This window comes from Lissotriton helveticus, chromosome 9, assembly GCF_964261635.1.
Source record: "Lissotriton helveticus chromosome 9, aLisHel1.1, whole genome shotgun sequence".
Lineage (NCBI taxonomy): Eukaryota > Metazoa > Chordata > Amphibia > Caudata > Salamandridae > Lissotriton > Lissotriton helveticus.
The window spans coordinates 119,373,904-119,390,615 of NC_136070.1; the positions used below are offsets into that span (position 1 = coordinate 119,373,904).

The 16,712-nt window shown below is 43.5% G+C and overlaps 1 protein-coding gene across 1 annotated transcript in view; it reads right to left on the reverse strand.

Annotated features, from left to right (window-relative positions):
• Window positions 1–4,371: 4,371 nt before the first annotated feature.
• Window positions 4,372–16,712, reverse strand: part of RAD51B (RAD51 paralog B) — a 202,461-nt gene continuing 190,120 nt past the window's right edge. Inside the window, exon 7 of the mRNA XM_078662007.1 lies at window positions 4,372–4,564. Coding sequence (XP_078518133.1) covers window positions 4,556–4,564 — 9 coding nt within the window. The 3' untranslated portion in view covers window positions 4,372–4,555. The remainder of the gene's footprint in view (window positions 4,565–16,712) is intronic.

The following is a 16,712-nucleotide window of genomic DNA, read 5'->3' on the forward strand; positions in this document are numbered from 1 at the left end:
CTATAGCTGTCTTTCTTTTAACATAAGTGTCTGTTTCCTTCCCTTATACTTACTGTTTTTGGTTCGCTTCCGGTTCGCGTACCGGCGAGCGAACTGGGAAGCGAACTAAGAGAAATAGAGGTTGGCACAGTTCCAAATATTGTACCAATTTTTTAATAACGGGGAGGTAGTTCTGAAAAGAACTTTTTTTTTAATTGTTTTTGTTGTTTTATATTTTTTTTATTATTTTTCGGAACATTTTTTTTACTTTTTTTGAATTTTTCTGAACAGTTTTATATTTTTTTGGGTTTTTCTTGGAGGGGGCAATGAAAACGATTCATTGTAAAGGGCTCAACAGGAGCAACAAAACAAAAAAAAAGTATTTATTATTTTGGGCGTTTCGTACAAACTTGCATATGATAGTCAATAGCTCTGTTGATTAGAGTGATGCTTCTTTCTCCGTAGCAAATGAATCCATCGCAAAATACGCAGATGTGTTTTACTTCACCAAATCTCATTTGTATATTTGGCACCATCTCCCTGCCCTCTGGTCCCGTTACTTCCGGTACAACAGATCTTCTGGCCATAATAGGGAGATTATCTAGGTCGTTCCGAAACTGTGCAGCACTGTAGTTGTTAGGATGCCACCTAGTCATATGGCGATGCATTGTGTAGTTTCCGAAACTGTATTTTTTCTCGGTTCCTCTGGACAGTCTATCTTGACATATAAGGCAAGTTACGTATTTTGCATTTACTTTTTTCTGACCTTTGGGAATTTAAAAAAATTGCCAAATGAAGTTTTCTTTCCGGTGAGACGTCCTGGGCTCCTCAGGCAAAAACTGCCTCTCTTCGTGCTCGTCGTTCTGTTCCTCTTCTTCCTCTTCTTGTTGAATTATAACTTGAGCAGGTGGTCCACTCTTCCTTGGATGTGGTGGAGGTGGTGGGGAAGCACCAGCTGAAGCTACTAAAGAAGCCATTGCTCAGTGATCACAAAGGGTCTTTCTCTCACAATGATGAAAGTCAGAGTGAGGAAAGAAGGAGGGATTTTCATCATTTGGGAAAAACAAGAGTTCTCAACCAATGAAAAGTGTTCATTTTAGATTATATGACCTAGTCTTACATCATTAGGAAACCAAAAGTGAAATGAACCAATGAAAAGTGTTATTACCAAGTCACATGACCTGCTGTGTTTACGTTAAGCGCTTTGCAGGGCCTCCCGGTTTGCTTCCAGAAACCTGCGCTTTGCGACTCGCTTCGCGTACCAGTTCGCTAACGTAGCACGTCATATGACGTATCACGCGACAACGTGAAACGTCATGCGGACGGGAGGCGTCACGATGTTGTTTTCTAACGCGGCAGTTGCGGTAAAGAAACGTTTACCGGCTCGCGGTCTATTTCGCGGCATCAAGGTCAGCTAACGGGAAGCTTCCCGATTCGCGAAGCGGGAACGAAGAAAAAAAAATATTTTAAAAAAAAATTATTCATAAACATATAAAATATATTTTTGGATTTAAAGAAGAATACATTTTACAGCTACAGATATTAGCTGTTAAAAAACCAATGAAATTCACTGAAAAAAACATAGGTTATAGACCATATATAGTTAGGAATTAGCCTTTACAAAACCTTGAAAATTCACTGAAAAAACCATAGGTTATAGACCATATATAGTTAGGAATTAGCATTTACAAAACCTTATTTTACTCACACAAAACCATTGAAATTCCATATATAGTTAGTTGCACTAACTATATATCGCGCACCCGCAATCCACTGCTGATGATGTCACATATTACATCATTCATGACATGGTCAGTGACATCACTGATGACATCACTGATGACATCTCAAATGACATCACTGATGACATCACTGGTGACATCTCAAATGACATCACTGATGACATCACTGGTGACATCTCAAATGACATCACTGATGACATCATGACACACCAATACCAGTTACTACATACGCACTCACTGATTCCTACGTCTACACACACATTCACTCATTCACCCATACAATCACTCATACATACAGTCACTCATTATTACAACACTATCATATGCACTCATACACCTATGCAGACACTCACACACTGCCACTCATCCATGGAGTTACTCACACACCTAGTCAGTCCTGTAAAGAATCAATCACACTTCCATTTCCTCATCTATACAGTTAAACACAGAACACCATACTTCAGTGACATCACTGATGACATCACTGATGACACCTCAAATGACATCACTGATGACATCTCAAATGACATCACTGATGACATCATGACACACCAATACCAGTTACTACATACGCACTCACTGATTCCTACGTCTACACACACATTCACTCATTCACCCATACAATCACTCATACATACAGTCACTCATTATTACAACACTATCATATGCACTCATACACCTAGTCAGTCCTGTGAAGAATCAATCACACTTCGATTTCCTCATCTATACAGTTAAACACAGAACACCATACTTTTTCACACATATACTAACACATACTTACTCTCTTATACAATCACTGATACAAGTACACATTGATATGCACAGAGTCACACACCTCCCAGCCAGCCACACACACACTCAGTCTTCCATACATCCACTCATTCTTCAATATGTAAAACATATTTAAACTTTACAAAAACACACAGACACTAGATGATGTCATTTGAGATGTCATCAGTGATGTCATCAGTGATGTCACTGACCATGTCATGAATGATGTAATATGTGACATCATCAGCAGTGGATTGCGGGTGCGCGATATATAGTTAGTGCAACTAACTATATATGGAATTTCAATGGTTTTGTGTGAGTAAAATAAGGTTTTGTAAATGCTAATTCCTAACTATATATGGTCTATAACCTATGGTTTTTTCAGTGAATTTTCAAGGTTTTGTAAATGCTAATTCCTAACTATATATGGTCTATAACCTATGGTTTTTTCAGTGAATATATATATATATATATATATATATATATATATATATATATATATATATATATATATATATATATATATATATATTTTTTTATTATTCTTTTTTTGTTGGACTTGGCCATCTCTGCGAGGTCACTGCCAAACTTTTTGCCTTCACCCGTCCTATTTTTTCGGAAATCATTTTTGTTGGCCTAAGGATCTGTGCAATATACCTATGCTAAATAGAGATAAAGTGCTTGTGCTCTCTTCTTTAAACATGGTAGCATTGTCTTCCACATGTTTGGCATATTTAATTCTCTGTCCCTAGTAGTATGGTATAACATACCAAGGATCTGTAAATTAAATGCTTCTAGTGGGCCTGCACCCCTTATTGTGCCACCCACCTACCTACCCTCTTAAAACATGTCCCAGGTCTGCCATTGCATCCTGAAAACAGTTTAAACTGCCAATTCAACAAGGCAATATAACCACCCTTTCTATGCACTAACCTCCCCTTTTATTGCATGTAACAGCTTCTCCTAAGTTAAGTTCTAGGTACCTCATAATGCGTGGTGCACTGTAATTACAAGGTTGGCCATGTACTTTTAAGTTTTACATGCCCTGGTAATGAAAAACTCCTAAATTCGTTTTTCACTACTGTGGGGCATACCTCCTCCATGGGATAACATTGGGTTGGCGCAGTACATTAAACAAGTGCTTATGTTCCATTGGGAATAGATGAACATTTCATATTTGGAGTGTGAAAAATTGTTATTTAAAACCCTCCTTAATGTTGAAATCAGATTTTTTTAAATTTCAAATTGTTACAAAATACACAAAAATCCATTATAAATAATACAGCAACATGCATCAGAGGGTAGTCACAAAATATCTACTTGAGTGGTAAAAATATGTCAAAACACATTTTGGTTGGTATGATAACTTGATAATTGTCTACATGTATTCATTGTTGAGAAAAGAGAAGAAAGGAAGTTGAAAAAGGGAGGTAGAAAGGAAAGAAAAGGAGATGCATACGTTTATTCATTATTAATTCAGGATATTGTCTATTCAGGGAGGATTGGTTTTCTGCGGGTAAAGGTCTAGTTTGGACCATAGTAGGCGAGAGGATTTAGTACTAAAAGTATTATGTAAAAAATTATTAGCACTTCTAAGGAAGCAAACCCATGACCATAATGTATGGTATGAGATGTCATATTGTAGTTTTTCCAGTTGGAAAGTATAGGTTTATTCCCTATAGTCAATAAAAGATTGATAAGTATTTTATCCCACGAATTGGAAAGTTGACCATTAGGGTGTGAGTGGAGGCATGTATACCCAAGGATACAAGAGTATGGGTTGAGGACAAACTAACATTGAAGATATTAAAAATTGTGAATTCAATGTCTTTCCATAAAGAGTGAATTTATTTGCAGTAAAATAGTAGATGTTCCAGGTCACCTAGAGGCCGATTACAATACCAACAAGCATCTGAAGGCAAAAGGCCCTTTTTGTGTACGCGATCAGGAGTCCAGTATGATCTATAAGAATTCCAGAATTTGCACTGCGACAATAAGGGAGAGATTTCCATATAGTATTCCAATTATTTTCAGGGATGCAATCAATCAATTCAATTCTTTCTTTATTCGTCCTACCGAAGGTCATAAAAGATACACCATATTAAAAACATCCAATAAAATCATACACGTCTCAACAATACAAAACTCATTTTCCATTTAAAAAGAGTACAACAGCAAGAATACTGGAGTTTTTTCTCTGAACTAAAGTGACAATGCAAAGCGATTAGGTTCATAAATAGCAGCAGATATTATCTAATAGTGCAAAAGACAGCAGCAGCCATAAATAGCAGCAAATAAATAACCAATAGTACATAAATAATAAAAAATCAATACTATAAAAAGATTAGCAGCAGGGGTAAACATTTTAGCAGCAATACAGATACAATCCATGCAGGAAAAGGGTAAGATGAGTTGGAATTAAAACAGCATGTTTCTTCTCTTTGCTAAAATACACTTCAAAAAGCTCCCAACAGCAAAGCAAACATCATGGTTATTGAGTTGCTGCAGAAAATACAAAGCCGATTTGCACTTGGAAAATTTATGTCTGCGCAAAAGAGGTATTAAAAATGTCCTGGTAAATGGAATATAAAACTGACAAAAAAAGACAAAATATAAAATGGTTTGAGTTGAATGTTCATCACAAGGGCAGATAGTAATAGATTCTGAAGATTACTGACCCAGGAGAAAGCATACCAACCACCGAAATGACCCCAACCTGAATCTAGTCAGCAGATTCCTTTTGTGCACATTATTTACATAGAGTAAATTCAGGGCAATATAGGGAGGTACTTGTATAAGGCAATAATCCCTGACAGTGGGTTTGGCTACTTCGGACAGTTCCCTGGACAATTCTTTATGTTTCCGAAAGCCCACCAACACCCTCTGTCGATCTCCTTTGCCAATTAGATCTGGGTACTCAAACAAAGAGGAGTAACCAAGTTCTGTAAGGCCAGTTTTAATGTATTGGAGCCAGGGGATACAAAGACCACAAGTACAGCTTAAACAGTCATGTTATGTTATGTTATTTCAACTTCTATAGTGCACAGCTGCCCCAGCAAAGGGGCATCCTGGCGCTTTTGACTGACAGAAAGAACAGAACAACCATAGCAAGAAAAAAGGCAGCACAAAGAATAGCAGAGGTAGCAGCCCGTTAGGGTCTAGGAGGGAATAGATGTGTTTTAATCGCCCTCCTAAACACAAGCAGATGATCGATGGCGCGAATGTGGGCTGGTAACGAGTTCCAGAGTTTTGCCGCTAAATAGCATAAGGAACATCCTCCCGCTCTGCAGCGTTTAAAGCGTGGAACTAACGCCAATTTTTGGCCAATTGACCTCAAGGAGCGGGAAGGAACATAGGGGGTTAGAAGGTGCTAAAGGATCTGAGGGGAGGACAGTTTTAGAATCTTAAAGGATAGACAGAGTCTTAAATTCAATCCTTTGAGCCATGGGCAGCCAATGGAGTTTCCGGATGGATTCCTTCGCTGAACAGAACCTAGGAAGGCCCACAAGGGCTCTAGCCGCAGCATTCTGTACGCGCTGCATCCGGGTGACTTCCGCCTGATTGGCTCCCAACAGGAGCGAGCTAGCATAATTAAACCGCGAAAGTATGGTGGCCTGGATAATCAGCTGTCTAGTGTGAGCATCAAAAAATTTCAGGATTGGCCTGATCCCACGTAAGATACCAAAGCATGTGGCAGCGACTTTTTTGGTGTGTCCACAGAAACTGAGGGCGGGGTCTAACCAGACACCCAGATTGTTTACCTCAGTTACCGGGGTGGGAGTTATACCCAGCTCCGGATGCCACCACTGGTCGCCCCAGAGGATGCTATTCTTACCAACGATAAGAACCTCCGTTTTCTTAGCATTGAGCTGTAAGCAGTTAGCTGTCATCCAGCCAGCCACTGCTGTCGGACCATCCCTGAACCTGGAGGCCTCGAAGTCTGTGTCCCCCACTAAGTGTAACCACCAGCTGCGTGTCATCAGCGTACAAGACCATAGTCAAGCCTCACTGCTTGGCGACCACAGCCAGCGGCTGTACATACAGATTAAACAGCGTGGGGCTGAGTGCCGACCCTTGAGGCACTCCCTGCTCGATGGAATAGGGCTTGGACTCAAATGGAGGTGTAGTGACCCTAAATGATCGATATGCGAGTCTCTAATAATTGCCTGATTAAAACCAGCCTCTTCATTTGTCCAGGTAGAACACCAGGTAGCTAGAGGTGCTGCATTTATGGTATCTTGGACATACTTGAGACCTAGCTTCAAATGGAGGGGTAAATGTGGCGAGGAAGGGGGCACTCCTAAAACTCTATGGCAAAATCTATTCTCCTCCAGCTGCATAGCAAAAACATCCCTACAACCCCAGATCCCCATACCATATGTTAAAATTGGAATACATTTGCGCTTATAAATCTCTAAAATTGGGGCTATGGGCTTTTTACCTATGGGCATAGCAAGAGAATAAGTAGTGCCAACTGCGCGTGTGAATCTTATTATTCTATTATTTATGCAGGTATGCCATGTACAGATTTCATCAAAATCCAGGCCTAAGTACGGGAAGGAACAAACCCTTTTCAGATTTTTACCCTCTATATTCAGGCTACAGGACTTGGTATTTTTGGGGCCACAAATCATGACAAACGTTTTCTTATAGTTTGGCTCCAACCCCAAATCCTTCATAAAGCTGGCATAGCTGGAAATGAGTTTTCTTAGGCCGATCGCAGTCCTTGCCATAAGGACTGCGAAATCCGCATAAAGAAGTGCTGGCACAGCTTTTTTCTCAACATGTGGCACATCAGCTCCAACCATAACTAGAGTTTTCTCCAAGTCATTAGTATAAAGGAGAAATAGGATTGGGGCGAGAACACATCCTTGGCGCACCCTGCACTTAAGGCTAAACTGTTCTGAGCATTCGCCGTCATTACCATACCTCACTGAGGCAGAAAGATCGTGATGGAGAAGCCTCAGAAAGGAGACCAGGCCCGCATCGACTACCATGTTTACTAAAATGTCCTACAGCTTAGAGCGAGAGACATTTGGTATTGTATTTAAAGGATGTCATTCCATTTTCATTTCATCTTTCCCATCTCAGGTATGAATATTTTTTGTAGGGTTTTATATATTGCTGATCCCAAATGGGGCTTTGAGATAAGTTTAAGAAGAGCATTTAAACAGTCAGATTTGAGTATTGTGGAAAATTAGACTCGGCGGATTATCCAGCTGCGCGATGCTCATCACCTGTTGTGATTAGGGTGGGGATTTCAACTGTAAATGTGTGTGGGAACGGGCCCCAAAGGGGGATTCCGGGTATGTCTTTCCGTATATCAAAGCTTTGTCACATATATGTAAACTGCAATAAAAACCATAAAACACTGTATATAAGGGGCCAGGCCTCAAACGTAAGTTAGAGCACCTCAGAACGATACCTTCTGTCCGTTTCGTTGTGTTCTCCTCCGGAGAGAATAAAAAACCTTGTTTCCTGCTTTCCAGTCTCCAGCGCCTGCCTCTTCATTGATTTAAATGACTAGAGGGTCACAGAGGCAATACCGCCGGGCAAATATCGATTGTCCCCGACCCGATTGAAACTGTTTTTACAATTGGCGCCCAACGTGGGGCCCATCAGCGACTCGTGGATCCAGTGGGAGAGGTCCCGACGACAGAGTGAACGACTGCAACGATCGGGAGAGCTCTTGCCCAATAGACCCTCGTCTGGCAGCCGATCATCCGAACTTCACTAGTTCCGAACAGACCTCTCTCGAGTGATCTACGGTCCTGACTGGGAACCATCAGGAGTGCCGTGAGAAATACGAGAAAAAGAGGACGATCGGGCGCTGGATTCGGAAGACAAGAAACTGTCCACATGGTCCGGGTAAGGTCCTGTTGCCACGACTAATTGCGAAATTTGTTTTGATCGCTTGATTGTTCAAAATACTAGTATTGCCTTGTTTATTTTTATTTAGAGATTCACTGTCTGCAAACGGAGAAGCAACAGGCTCTCTCTCCCTTTGCAAGCAGTGGAGGATAAGTAGGGTAGCAGCCGTGCTTATTCTTTTTCTCCCCCACTCAATAATTGCTTGAAACTGAACTGTTGTTCACAAACTATTGTTTCCTGGAGATTCTCTGTCTGCAAGCAGGGAAGAGACCATCCTTTTTGCAGATAGTGAAAAGGGTAGGTAACGCAGATCTTTGCGATCCTACTCATTCTCCCCATTGTTATTTTGTTGGTCTATTGGTTTTTTTGGGATCCATGAGGTATTCACTGCCTGCAAACAACGTAGAATAGAAATATTCTGTCTAGTCTTTGCACCTAGTGATAAGATAGGCAGTGCTGACTTTTTAGTCCCTCGTTACGAGCCGTCATGTCTGTCTTCTCCCCATTGATAAATAGCCTGTTTAGCCCGGACCGGGTGTTAGAGGTGGACCATATGGCTCCACTAGAAGGCACCCCTAATAAGGACATGTTCATAAACTATGGGTTAGTCACCATAGCTTATAATAAATTATGGCACAGGTATACCGAAGATAGCCAAGACAAACAGTGGCCACTGGCAGGATCCTTTGACCTTGATAAAATAGAAACGTTAGAAATAGCCCTTCGAAATAATAAGACGACGCCAATTATGCTCGACAGTCTCGGTATGTGGCGCAGAGAGGCTACGAAACGACAGAGAAAAGACGAGGATAAACCAAGTAGGGAAATATACCGACAGGACAACCCCAGGACACCGCTACCCACAACTTACCCCCCGACACTATACCAAGGACGACCAGACTTAGGGTCAGACCAATGCGCTTTTTGTAGGTATGTCGGACACTGGAAAGCCCAATGCCCGACTCTACTGAGCGTGAGTAGGAGCAGAGGACCGACAGGAACGACAGACCGACAGTACGAGAAAAGGCGCGAGACAGAGAAGAACCCGACTTACATAGACAGGCCAGACAGAACCACCACGTTTGATTATGCCCGATGGCACAGATTTCGCCAGGAAAATCTCAGCGGCATGATCAAGTTCTCCTAGGTCGGGCAATGTCAAGACGGGAACCCAGCCTCGTTTAAAAACTTACAGACGGAAAGAGATAATTATGACCGATAACTGTTTTTATATTTGTCTTGGGTCTTTGTATGTCGTACTTGTACTGCCCCCCGTCTGAGTTCGTGTGTATGTAAATGTACAAATCTGCGTCACCCCTCTACACGTGTTTCCGTGTTACTCGACCCCTGTTAGCAGAAACTTAGCATAAAAGCAACCTGGAAAGAAAGAAATGATAAAACAAAATCCGTAGAACATTAATAAACTTGAACTTTTAATTTAACACAACAAACAAGGAATAATAACGATAAACTGTAGAAAATGAAAGTCAAACAGAACATTCGCCCCCCCCCCATTCTGGAACCTTCCAAAATAGGGCAGGGTTACGGCTACGCCCAACCAACGGCAACCCATATAAGGCGAGCCCCGCCGCCAACTCTTGGTCAGGAAATCTTAACGTATGGGGGAGCCGGAGGAGAGGCAGGAGCCCGCAGCCTGGGCATTTGCAGGTAGTCCCACCACATGTCTCCTTGGCCGGCCGCGACGGGCCTGGAGAGACTAAGGTAGTCCCGCCACATGTCAAGAGGAGAGCGAGGCATCTCTTCCTTTTCTCTTCTGTCACAGCCGCAGCAGTCCTGGACGGCGGGATGTCCTGCACGTACCTCCACAACAATTCGTCCAAGTTGGGCTGGGAGGGAGAGGCGACGCGGACGAGCCTCTCCCACCTCCACCGGTAGGAGGTTTCCCAGCCCCCAGTCCGACGCCGAACACCCCCAGTCAGGCGATGGTGCCCATACTTCCACAGCACCGGACACACCATGGTGGCACCCCAGTACTTGCGCAGCACCGAACACACAATGGTGGCACCCCAGTATTTGCGCAGCACCGAACGTACAATGGTGACACTTAGGGAACACCGGATGTGGAGAGGCCTTCATGCAGGGCGATGAAAAGGAGCGGCATGGAGTGCACCGGGAGAAGGAGACGATGTGAACGAGTCTCCCTCGCCCCCCCCCAGGTGGGGGCATCACAGCTGCACCCCAGCTGAACGTCCCGCTCTCACAAAACAGGGACCTCTTCCTTTCACTCCGAAGGGGCTCTTCCATTCTTGCAAACTCGACGAGGGTGGCCCCTGTAGGGCCTCAAAATGGCGTCTGGATCCGCTGGAAGGCGGGCCCCGGCCACTAGAGTAACTTCGGCCAGCCATACAACTCAAACATTTGTCCCATGGAGCACGAGCCCCCATCTCCGGCAGCATCTCCGCAGCCTTGAAGATCATACAAAGGTCCCCGGCGGAGCCTTCGGCCTTTGCAGGTTTCCGGTAAGGGACGGCTGCTTCGATCGCCAACGAAACAAACATGACATTGCCACACCTTCTGTTAGCGTGAATTCTAGAACTGCCGAAAAGGACTCTGGTCCAAACTGCCAGTAATGGAAACATTTCCCCCTGATGCTGCTTCCGGACTGTGCCGGCCCCGCCCAAAATGGCGCTGGTATCAATCGGAACTTACGAACACCTCGTGGTGTTCCTTCGCACTAATATAAACTTGATGTTCTAAGATTTTTGTGATCCTTTGTACACTTGGCTAGAAAAGACAAGGAGAGCTCACTCGACGAACAGTATGAAAAGATCCCCGTTACAAACGTTGATTACGAATATACAATGTATTATATTTTTATAACTGATGTAAACCTCATTTACGATACATGCGTACGGTATGTATATAGGAAATCTGATTACAACTGTTATGCTTATGTTTCTAAATTATGAAAATATATGCCCCCGAACCCCCAGCCAATTAATAGACGTTTTAGTCTCTCACAAATGAATGAATGAAACTTTCCGATGTTTTTACTGTTGCAAACGACACCCCCGCTGTACGCACTTTAGCCATTGCCACGACCGACCAAATACGACCACACCCTCCTAATCCATATGCTGAAATGAATTTGCAAAATAAAGTCTTTGAAACTATGGACGGGTATTGCATGCTTTATTTTAAAACAATATGGGATGGGTAGGAAAGTTCTTTTTCTGTGCACCCTACTCTGCTCTCTCTTTAAGGTTAAAGGAAGATGGTTGCCCAGCCCTGGAGGACGGATCGGATCGACAACACGACACTCCGTCTTAAAAGTACGCGACTGACTCATGAACTCTCGCGTAGAGGAAGACCGTGACTTCCAAGGATGGGTAAAACGAATGGTGTAAATGAGGGAATGTAAAAGGAGGGTGAAATGAAATAATGTAAATATTGTAAAGTACAACGTTCCAAAGTAGCAGGGACCCAAGAACCGAAGAACTTTAGAACGCCACGGCGTTGAAAGAGGTTTAAGGATCCCGATAGTGAGATATATCCTTTGACTAGATACCTCGCACTAGGCACCTCTGGTTTCCTTTTTATGTTTCCCCGCACACGCCCTACATGAACACACTACCCCCCCCTCGACTCCGAAAACCATATCCCCGGGGACCCTGCCCCAAGGAGGATAGACGAGTTAGAGGTAAGTAAAGGACTTATGAATCCATGTATTTGTATGCGCGCGAATGCTGTCTCCCCCACCCCCTCCCCTTTTTTCCTCCCTCTGCAGGTTACATCAGAGATTACAGCCAAGGTGTGGCGAAGATCTGAGACCTTGCCATGTCTAAGTGCACGAAACGGACTAGCGCCGCAGGGTGGTGTCTAAGCACGCCCGCAAACTACTCACGTATCGAACAAACCCGAAAAATTAGCACAACCTGATAAAAAGTGATCACCCTTAAACCAGACCGGACGAATGAACCCACGTTACGTATGATGCGAAACTGTGAGGGAATGTGTGTGTGTGTGTGGCTGAGGCGTTGACCCAACTGGTCAAAGGACCGAGAATGCGAGAAAGTGCGACAAAATGGTACCTCCTTTTTCTTCTTTCCTTTTCCCAAAGCACGTCCCCTCTACCCTGTCTAATGCTCAAACTGCATGATTACAAGCTAACGTGGACTCGTGAATACCCTTTACTGTGTAATGCACTAAATAGCCTTTCTCGAACGCACTGCCGCCCTCTCCGTTGCACGTGTACTATTTAGCCTGCCGTTGCACTCTCTCTCTCTCTCTTTCTCTCTTTCTCTCTCTCTCTCTCTCTCTCTCTCTCTCTCTCTCTCTCACTCTCTCTCTATTTTTTCACTACCACTCTTCCGAGTGGTTAGCCCCGAAATTGGCAGATTGCCACCCCTAGCACACCACCTAATTGGCTTCAAATACCGTCAGTATTTGCACAAACATTTGTCTTTAATGCAATCACCCTGAGGCCGCGTCATTACCTCTCCTTTTCCGCTAGAAGTCAATGAACCCAGGTTGGGCCGTAAGGGAAAGGACAGGTAAGACGACAGAGGTTCCCTAATCTGGCCCGAAATAAGGGAACTACATGTCAACGGCTCCTATAGTATAAAACAAGGACCTCAGAATACGCGACCCTCCCCTCCCCGAATCGTCGCAATACCCAAACCAGAAAAACGATCACCCCCGTTGCCTCCCCTGTCTATGTCCCTGGTTGTTTCCCATAAATCCCCTGTCCTTCCTAGTTAAGTAACCGGGCTGTAAAAGGTTACGTAGGACCCAGAATGATGTTTTACAAGGTTAACAGACTAGACCAAGGTAAAGAAATCGTCAAAATGAACCTCGCAGTAGCTGAAAAACAGGATGCACCGATAGAAAGGAAATGTTTAGCCATGTTCGTCTCTCAGCGAAATACCTGTGTAGTACCATGTTGACGACTCACTGTACCCTTTTGTAAATGTGAAACTCTAGAGAACGGCATATCTTTGCCAGATTTATCTCCCGAAGGTGGGTTACCATCAGATGAACTGTCATGCCTGTAATAAATGATTATGAAGGAAAGTCATAGTAAATCCAGCAGGTCCGCCACCGGTCATTCATATGCCAGTTGTGAACGTTAAAAATGACGGACATTTTCATTCTTTGCCTGGAGCTGGGAGAGAAATAGACTTTTTGATTATCTTCATCCGAAAATTTTCTAAAAGACTGTCTTTTCAAACTTGTTTAAGGGTACTGCTGTTGGAGGAGAGAAGGACCGGATGTGGGAGCACGAGGCCCGACTGCAGACTAAGGGACACCTACGACATTGGCCAAGGCGAGACCACGACTGAAAAGAGCTGCAGGACGTGGCACTGTTTTCGACAGCATGAAAAGAAAGGGTCGACCTGATGCCCCTGCTCGACGTCCAGTGCCTGTCGACAAGTCCCCGCTCTCTGAATTCCGTCACACGCCCGCCTATTTGAAGTCTCTCGTTCCCCTAGTTTGTTCCTAATTTGGCCTTGCTCCATCCCCCTCTTTTTCCTCTGACCTACCCTATAGACTGTTTTGAACGCTCTTCTTCCATCGGAACTTTCTGACAATCACCTCAAAGGACACGGGGCGAAAAGGACCTTTTCCGACCAGAAACGCGAGGAAAGGGTCGTGCCCTGCAACGCAGAACTTAGACCAGAGCTGGACTCGTAGCTCCACCGCCGGTGCTCAACAGCGCCAACGAAAGACCACAAAGAACAATGAGAACTCGTAAACTTCGAACGTTTGACCTCCTCAACCACCGTTTTTTTCTACGCCTCATTTCTCTCCCAGCCACCATTGTATTGATCCTGCTCCAATCCGAATCCGAAATATGTATTAACCTGCCAGTTTACGTTATGATATGTACTTGCTGCTCGCCGTTTTTGTATTTCATTCCTATGACTTTCCTGCTGAACAAATTTATCAAAGTTCATCAAATAGGTGCACCTCCTAAAAACTAGAAACCTCAAAGTGTATTGTTTACAACTCTTTATCTTGGGTTTCCTACCGTTCTCTCTCTCATGCTCACCACAATAGACCCGAGTAGAAAATGAACCAACAAGATGTCTTGAATATGTTAAAGGAGGGACTGTGGAAAATTAGTGCGTTTTGGTGAACATTATCTGCGCCATCTTGCCTCTTCCCCTGATGCCACACTTTTGTCGTGCGCGCCCGCCATTTTAAGATGCCCCGATCAGAACAAACCCTTTTGCATGCCGCTGGCCCCTGACATAGCCCTTTGCCTTCGCTAAGCCTGCACGCTGACCACCCCCTGCTTGCACCTGCCTTGAGTCATAAACCCCTCTTCGGCGCTGCTCTGCCCCCGGCCCTCATCCTGTTCCCAGCGCGACACCTCCCTGCTTTCCTTTCATGATCTCCGGCCCTTAGATGCAAACCCCCTTTTTCCCCGTGTGCCCGTTTTGTCCTCCCCGTTCCCAAGCCGACACCCAGCTCTGCCGATACCACCCTTGCCCCTCCCCGTACAATAGAAAGCTTCCCCCATCAAAGAAATCCCCGGGTTGATCAAAGCCCCCACCCCATGAGACCCAATCACACTCCCCACATTCCGTGACTCGGCGGATTATCCAGCTGCGCGATGCTCATCACCTGTTGTGATTAGGGTGGGGATTTCAACTGTAAATGTGTGTGGGAACGGGCCCCAAAGGGGGATTCCGGGTATGTCTTTCCGTATATCAAAGCTTTGTCACATATATGTAAACTGCAATAAAAACCATAAAACACTGTATATAAGGGGCCAGGCCTCAAACGTAAGTTAGAGCACCTCAGAACGATACCTTCTGTCCGTTTCGTTGTGTTCTCCTCCGGAGAGAATAAAAAACCTTGTTTCCTGCTTTCCAGTCTCCAGAGCCTGCCTCTTCATTGATTTAAATGACTAGAGGGTCACAGAGGCAATACCGCCGGGCAAATATCGATTGTCCCCGACCCGATTGAAACTGTTTTTACAGTATCCTTTCAAAGCCCGTGAGTGCTACCTTTAATGTTAGAAAATGGTAAAAGAAATCCATAGGTTCAAGACAAAATTATTTAGAATATCTTTGGTATAGAGAATTCCTGCAAATGACCATTGTTTTCAGAAGGTACGGTTAGGGTCTAATTTAATAGTTTTGTTGAACCACAAGGACGCAAACTCTGATCCCTTGAGATTGTAAGGGACGTATCCGTCTAGAGGTTTAATAGGTAAAATAGAATCATTAACAATGTGGCAGCAGTGAGGTACTTTAAGCTGTTTGATTGTTAGGATGCTAATGCGAGAGAGTGGGTGGACCAGCTCTGATTCAATATCAACCCAGGCCAGTCACTCTACAGTTATTGGGTGAAGCCATCCTAGTGTTTGCCTAACCAAGAAGGCTATTTGATAGTTCTTAAAATTAGCCAAATGTAGACCTCCTAAAGTCTTGGCAGATTGAAGTTTACAAAAAGTTACTTGCTCTTTTATCTTTCCATATAAAGTGGATATGATCGTGTTAATTGATTTATGAAAAGAAAAGGAACGTCTAGCTGGAAACATGCTTAAGAAATTTTTTATTTGTGTTGCATGTACCATTTTAACAGATTCTACCTGACCCCATCATGTAATTCATTTTGGTGACCCATGTTTCGGTTAATTTCTTTACTTTAGACAGTAATGTATCTTCATTATGGGCCTTGGTATGCGCAAAGAGTTCATTCATATGCAATACCCAAATATTTTAGTTTCTTCGGTTGCCATTTTAAATTGAAAGTAGTTGCTGTGTGTGGAAGACATATTTAGGGGGAAAATTTCTGTATTTTCCTTATTCAGAGTGTATCCTGATACACTTGCAAAGGATTCTATGATTTTGAGTATTTCCGGGATTGCTTGGTTCGCATCTTTGGAAAAGATCAGTACAGCATCATCATCATCGTACGCTGCCAATTTTTGTGAGACACTCTTGAAGGGGGATACCTTGGATTGTGTCATTAGTCCTAATGGAGTGTATGAAATGTTCGATTAACAGAAGGAAAATGAGAGGGGACAATGGACATCCTTGTCGGGTACCTTGAGATAAGTTAAACCTACCTGACAGCGGGTCATTGATTTTACTATGAGCTAAGGGCTTTTGATTTATTTGTTTTGTAGTTTTGTATAGAGCGAACAAGACCCTTATGGGTATAAGAGTTCTTTACAAGGTCGGTGTAAGTAAACAGAAAACAAACATAAGTAGAGAGAATGTAGGTGAGCCGAATACAAAATAATACTAAAACTTACTAGCAGATATATTAAAGGTACATATGAATAGTTCAAGTAAATTTAGCCATGAGAATAGCCTTCACTTCTTTTTTGAAGAATGCCGTAGAAGGATTCTGTCTCGTTTCTGGGGGCAA